The sequence below is a fragment of the Euphorbia lathyris genome, chromosome 5 (assembly GCF_963576675.1).
Source record: "Euphorbia lathyris chromosome 5, ddEupLath1.1, whole genome shotgun sequence".
In the NCBI taxonomy this organism is placed as follows: Eukaryota; Viridiplantae; Streptophyta; class Magnoliopsida; order Malpighiales; family Euphorbiaceae; genus Euphorbia; species Euphorbia lathyris.
Window position 1 is genome coordinate 9252678 of NC_088914.1, and position 7467 is coordinate 9260144.

General features: G+C 35.7%; 1 protein-coding gene across 2 annotated transcripts; it reads left to right on the plus strand.

Moving 5' to 3' along the window:
* Positions 1-784: 784 nt before the first annotated feature.
* On the plus strand, positions 785-5219 carry LOC136229375 (receptor-like protein EIX1). 2 transcript variants are annotated; one of them, XM_066018119.1, is made up of 3 exons: positions 785-939; positions 1084-4254; positions 4607-5219. In XM_066018119.1, exons 2-3 carry the CDS (start codon positions 1280-1282, stop codon positions 4626-4628), a joined length of 2997 nt encoding a protein of 998 aa, XP_065874191.1. In that variant the 5' UTR covers positions 785-939; positions 1084-1279; the 3' UTR covers positions 4629-5219. The 2 variants fall into 2 exon arrangements, with proteins under 2 accessions (XP_065874191.1, XP_065874190.1); XM_066018118.1 differs by lacking the exon at positions 785-939 and having other exon boundaries at positions 967-4254.
* The last annotated feature ends 2248 nt before the right edge of the window (positions 5220-7467 follow it).

The window sequence follows — 7467 nt, forward strand, 5'->3', positions numbered from 1 at the left end:
TCGATATCGGTCGATGACATTCGAACATGGTGAACAATTGTAGCAGTGATTGTAGACAATGGTAAAAGTCCCATACTTGCCGGATAAAGAGGGTTTATTGGTACTAAATTTGGTAAATCATTTGGTAAATAAATGGATCCTAAAATGGGTTTTGTATGGGGAAATTCGTCTTATTAATCAATAATTTGAAGGAGCTATCGATATAATAATGCAGTGTCCACATACAGTATATTTCTTTATTTCTTTATAACAAGTTGAATGAGCTATCGAGACATTTTGAAAGTACGAGCAAGTTCAAACAACAAAGGATGTATTAAGCCTTATTTTTAGTGGATTGTTAAATACCGCTCCCATTTTACTTATCACCGTCCCCATTTGGAATTTTTTACCCTTCTCATAATTTTGATAAAAAACTGAAAGTTCTCTCTCTAATTTTTTCCAAAATCACAAACCCGAATAACAATAATTGAAATTATGAAAATAATTGATGCGTAACAACCTAAGAACCCCGGAAATTGACGATTACGAGTCAGAAACATTAAAATTTACGTTTTTTTTATCTAAGAAATCATGAAAATAATGTAGGGCAATTGGACGGTTTTACATTTTTTCGTCAAATTGAACGATCTTGCATTTTTTGTCACAAAAAATTGGACGATTTTGTATTTTTCGTCACAAAAAGTTTGACGATTTTGTATATATATATATTTTTTTAGTGTCTAGACGGACAGAAATTCCACCTAGCCATAATTAATTTGGGGATGGTAAACAATACCTATTTTTAGAGGTAGGACCTTCAACTCTTAATGACAGTAGTGCCATATTTAAATGGTATGAGAATACAGGTAGAGTTAATTTCTTGGAAGAACATTGAGATGGAGACAAGCAACGACTCCAAAATTGACTTTGTTACAACTCGTTTCTGCCCCAATCTTCACGGTATGAAAATGGAAACATGAATATAGATAATCTAATTACTGTAAAATTGTATTCATCTTCTAATTAAGTAGAATTATAGTATTCTATTCTATTCATGGAGAAATCAATGGCTAATTTACTCAAAATTACTTTCATCTTCATTAGTGTTGTTGGCTTCAGTTATGGCTGCATTCCAAGCGAGAGAGAAGCTCTGTTGGAGTTCAAAAACAAGCTCAAAGATCCGTCGAATCGCCTTCAATCCTGGGATGAAATTGGAGATGGTGATTGCTGTAAATGGTATGGCGTTATCTGCAGCAATTTCAGTAGCCATGTGCTTGAGCTCCATCTTCAATCTCTTTCTATGAATGAATATTTTGGCTATGATGAGGGTTCCTACTTCTCATATCGCGAATATTACTCTCTGTACTATGATAAATCAGCATTTGGCGGCGAGATAAGTTCATCTTTGCTCAATCTTAAGCATTTGAGGTATTTGGATTTAAGCCGCAATAATTTCGAATTCATTCCGATTCCCCAATTTTTTGGGTCTCTTAGGAGTTTGAGATCTCTTAATCTCTATGGTGCGAGATTTGGAGGAATCGTTCCTCATGAACTTGGAAACCTTTCTAATTTGCTTTATCTTAATCTCAATGGTGATTCTGGTTTTTATGGTGACTATTCTCTTAGTATTGACAGTTTCGATTGGGTTTCTGGTCTTTCTTTGATAGAATTCCTTGATTTGAGTTCTGTTGATTTTAGCGAATCTGAGTCAGTCAATTGGTTGGGAGTGTTGAACAAGCTTCCTTCTCTTGTAGAATTGCACTTGTCATATTGTCATATTGTTCACATTCCACCACTCGTAAATCTCAATTTTTCATCTCTTTTAGTTCTTGATTTGTCTCAAAACTCTTTTGTTGAAACTTCAATTCCAAATTGGGTTTTTGGTCTTAAGAATCTGAAGACTCTTAATCTAGCATCTAATCAATTTGAAGGACCAATCAGCCATCATCTTCAAAACATGACTTCTCTTCAAGAACTAGACCTCTTCTCAAATCAATTCTCTTTGATTCCCAAATGGATTTCTAGTCTTAGAAATCTGATTTCTCTTAATTTAGGAGGCAATCACTTTGGAGGTCCCATTCCTAGTGAACTTCAAAATGTTTCTTCAATTAAGGAACTTGATCTCTCTTTCAATGGTTTTAATTCCTCAATACCCAATTGGTTGTATGATTTTAGACATCTTAAGGTTCTCAACCTTGGTGAAAATTCATTGGCAGGTAAAATTTCCAGTGCCATCCAAAACATGACCTCTCTAACCAACCTTGACTTGAGTGAGAATGTAGAATTTGAAGGAGGAATTCCAAATTCATTCAAGAACCTTTGCACTTTGAAATCATTATCTTTTTCAGGAACCAAATTAGGCCAGGAAATGAATGATATCCTTAACATTCTATCAGGTTGTTCTTCAAATCTGCTAGAGTCACTAGATCTATCTAGTTGCGGATTATCTGGCAACTTGACCAATCAACTTGGCAATTTTAAGGATTTGATAGACCTTGGTCTGTCAAATAATTTGATTTCAGGTCCGATTCCATTGGCATTAGCTGAATTAAAGTCTTTGAGATTTCTATTCCTTGACCATAACAAATTGGGTGGAACTGTCCCTGCAGCCCTTGGCGGGCTTGCAAAACTAGAGGATCTAGATATTTCTTACAATTTGTTCGAGGGAGTTGTCTCTGAAATGCATTTTGCAAATCTTACAAACTTAAGAACGTTGGACGGATCAGTGAATCAGTTGGTTCTGAGAGTTAGTTCGGATTGGATTCCGCCTTTTCTTCATCTTCAGGTGTTAAAATTAAGGGGTTGGGATATTGGAGCTCAGTTTCCAGGTTGGTTTCACACACTAAAATATGTGAAAGTTTTAGATCTGTCAAACTCAAGGATTTCTAGTACTATTCCCAACTGGTTTTGGAACTCTTCCTTCCAATTTACCAGTTTAAATCTCTCTCACAACCAAATTCGTGGTGTCATTCTTGATATAAATCTCACTGCTAATGTAATAGACTTGAGTTCCAATCTTTTTGAAGGTTCATTACCTCTCATTTCAAGCGATACGATGTTCTTAGATTTTTCGAACAATTCATTTTCGGGTCCTATATCCCACTTCATATGTCACAAGATGGATGAAGTGAAGAATATGTATGTTCTTGATCTTGGCAACAACCTTTTGAGTGGAGAAATTCCAGATTGTTGGTCTAATAACTGGATATTTTTCACATCCTTAAGATTGAGCAGTAACAATTTTAGTGGGAGTATTCCAAAATCAATTGGGAATTTAACAAGTCTTTATTTCCTGCATCTTTGGAATAATAGCCTCTCCGGTGAATTGCCAATGTCACTCCAAAACTGTAGTGGCTTAAAGACAATTTTCCTTGGCAAAAACGAATTGACAGGCCTCATTCCCAGTTGGATCTCTACAAGCTTTTCATCGATGTCGATACTCATACTTGGTGGAAATAAATTTCATGGCAAGATACCAAAGGAAATCTGCCAATTGACATCTCTGCAAATCCTTGATCTTTCTTACAATTCCTTATCTGGGGACATTCCTAAATGTATTAACAACTTCACCTTCATGGCCGTAATCGATTCTGCAGACCAAACTTTTTCTTTTACTTCTGGAAGTGGAGATGGTGGAGATGTAGTAGTCATAGATGATGCTACCATTATCATGAAAGGCAGAACAGTTGAATATGAAAGTATTCTTAGATTTGTGAGAATCATGGATTTCTCCAGCAACAATTTATCCGGAGAGATCCCAGAGGAAATTACAATGCTTCTAAAGTTGCAATCTCTGAATCTATCGAATAATTTTCTATCCGGAGAAATTCCTGCAGATATAGGTGCTATGAGAGGTTTAGAAGCTTTGGATTTCTCCCGGAATCAGTTAAACGGAAGAATCCCTCAAAGCATGGCTAGTTTGACATTTTTGAGCATGTTGAACTTGTCTTACAACAATTTGAGTGGAAGGATTCCCACAGGAACTCAGTTGCAGAGCTTTCCGTCTTCAAGTTTCATCGATAATCGCGGACTCTGGGGAGCTCCTCTCACAGACAACTCTACTCCAAATGGCAGTGTTCCACCAAGTGGTGAAAATGAAAAAGGAAAAGGTGTTGAAGAAGATAAAGTGGACTGGGGGTTGTATGTGAGTATGGCAGTTGGGTTCATTGTGGCATTTTGGAGTGTATTGTGTCCTTTGATTCTGAATAGATCATGGAGACATTCATATTATCTTTTTCTCAACAGATTGTGGAACAAAATTTGGAGGCATTTCTGGTAAGTTTCTGGTCACGTATTATATAATTGGTGTACAATCTTCAATTTTGCATACAAAACTATACAGTCGGTAATTGTGACCAGTCAATGTGCAACGTCAGCAATTTGATCTCCCTAAAAGTCAAAAGTTGAACAGTCAACGCGGTATGTCAGCAATGTTGACTGGTTATAATTAACGGTTATACACTTTAGTGGAAGGTCACCCAAAGATTTTACGGTTTGAAAAAGGACAAAAGTTGTACACTACGTATATAATTTAACCATGTATAACAGTATTATTCTGTTTATGTTATTTTCTACGTAAATAATTGTATTGTTGTTTTTTTTTTCTTTTCTTTCTATTGGTGGCCAGGTGGTGTGGAGGTGGATGGTAACTAATACATCTTTCGGGCGCAAGGAGCGGCGAAGCCAGGGGATAGAGTTTAGGATACAATTATAGCACTTATAAACCTTGCTCCCGGGCGGAGGGCTACCTAGAACCACCCGTTTCAGGATGAATTTCGGTGACCCAAGATGCTTAGAACCACCCCTCCCAGGATGAATTTCGGTAACCCGAGATTCGAGGCAATTCGAATCATCACAGAGCTCATTGTAGAACTGCAAGAGAACCTTTCTCTCGCATGGAATGCAGGCAGAATTAAAGCCAAAACTAATGATTGTAATGAAGAAGAGAATGTTGAAAGTTGAAGTACTAATACTCCGCTTGAGAGTATACATTAGTTTTAGCCGGTGGAACGCTATCTATATGTCAACGCCTATGATTGTTGAGGAGAATAGATTTTAGCTACACGTATAAAATAGTTCAATATTAAACCTAAAGTTTAACGAATATGTAAGTTTTTGAGTGTCATTTAAGAAAGATTAGTTTTTTCATTAACAAAAGATACACAATTTCGCCTTATAGGTGGCTAAAACGTTGGAAGGTGGAATGGTCAAAATATGAAATCAATCTAGCTTTAATTGTTGTTTTGGCCTTTTTCTTGACAAATTTTAATTTTTCATATCTGAACTTCAATTTTTGGTTAAAAATTTAGCTCTTAAGAACAAAATTATCACGTTTGGCATTTACAGATGTAACTATTTAATATAAAAAAAATATTGATTTTCTTCATTTCATTGCCCCCGACTTCAAAATATATGGCGTTCAAGTGTTTTATCCATTAAGGGGGTGTTTGGTTTAAACTTCGGAATCGGAATTGGAATCGGAATCGGAATGCTACGGAATTGGAATCGGAATGCCTATTTATTTCTTTTGTTTGGTTTAATCCGGAATCGGAATTCAATTACTTTTACAAGTGTTTGGTTCAAATTATGAAATCGGAATCAGAATGCAATAAAATTAAAATTAATTATATAATAATATATTTAACAAGTAAATAAAAAATAAAAACAATTACTAATTAGAAACCTAAAAAATAAAAATTAATTTGTATTATACAAAATATTAGTATCAATAAAATAATCTTTAACAATATATTAATATAAATTTTCAATGATATGAAACTATATAAAAAAAACTAGAAAATAGAAATGAAACTGTATATATATATATAACCTAACAAAATGAAATGAATTAAATTGCAAAAAAAAAAAAAAACAAGCTCAACCCCACTGCTTACAGATTGTGGAACGGAAGAATAAAAAAAAGTGTTTTAATTTGATTACTATGGGAATCAATTTTGATTGACATACATTAGGGAGGGAATAAGTCATTCCCTTATTTATGGGAATCACATTCCATTCCATAATGAAATTTGATTAATCAAACACTTTAAATGGGGATAACTCATTCTCATTCCCATTCCTATATGTTTTTTAAGCCAACCAAACACTTCCTAAGATCGGTTTGACATTGTTGTAACTAAAAAATCGGTTTCCGTGGAAATTACTTTTTTTTAAAAATACATATTGTAGCTTCTTTTAAAAGCAGCGAATATAAAAGCATTTTCAGCTTTCACGGCTTTTAAAGAAACAATTTTACATTTTAGTAAATGCTTTGTCCTAATGAAATTAAATTAAAGTTTGGAGGTCAAATTTCACTAAATTAAAGTTCAAAGAACTAAAATTTAAAATTAACCAAGCATAAGGATCAACAATATTGTTTTGCCTTCTTATATGTTGGTCAACTTCACCAACAAAAATAAAGTTAGGGAGTGTTCGGGTGTTCCTTTTCGTGCTCTTGTTTGCCTTTTCAGTTCGAAATGGAGAGTTTTAGGTGTTTGGTTAGTGACCTCATGTTTACTTTTTACACCTGAAAAGCAGCCTTTTGTAAAAGAAGAGAATCTCTACTTTTTGGAAACTTTTTAGAAAAGCAGTTTTTTCGAACAGCAAACAGCAAACCGTAACATCAATAGCAAATAACAAACCGTAACAGCAAACTGCAAACAACAACAGTATGTAAAACAAACGGCCATTGACTTACTTATAAAATTAAGCTTCCCAAGTCAACTTCACCGTTCCACTTATTCCCATCCCAACAACTGAAGGTGAAGTAGCTGATCATATTCTTGAAGCTTATATATAAGGGATAAGATAAATAAAGGGTGTTCTTAAACCCAGCCCCATTTTCCCACCCCTAGCCCCGTGAAAGGACGAAAATGCCCTTTCATGGGTTTTGGGAGGGGAAAAGCTATTTTTTTTGCCAATTCGACACGCGGGCGTGTGGCCATCACGCCTCACCTCGCGGTCGGACGTGATAGCCCCACGCCTCACCGCGTGGTCGGCCGTGACAGCCACATGCCCGACCTTACGGTCAGGCGTGTGGCTGTCACGACCGACCACGCGGTGAGGCGTGGGGCTATCACGTCCGACCGCGAGGTGAGGCGTGATGGCCACACGCCCGCGTGTCGAATTGGCAAAAAAAATAGCTTTTTTATCCCGTAAATAGTTCGTCAAACCCGTAAATAGTCCGTTAAACCCGTAAATATGCGGTTAAACCCGTAACTACAGAATTGTACTTAAAACCAAAAAATAATATAAGTTAATTAATAAATATTATTAATCACAACATATAAAACTAATATAATCTAGTCCAAGCCTCTCTCATTTCAGCGTATAAATTCTCCAAGTGACGAACACTCTGATAAGAAAATAATCGCCATTGGGTGGCAATGGGAGGCACTGGAAACGAAGGATGTAAATAAAGACGTATGTAGTGACGATAACTCCCCAAATGACAAATCACAATCTCTCGCTCAGGTGGTCTTCCATCGT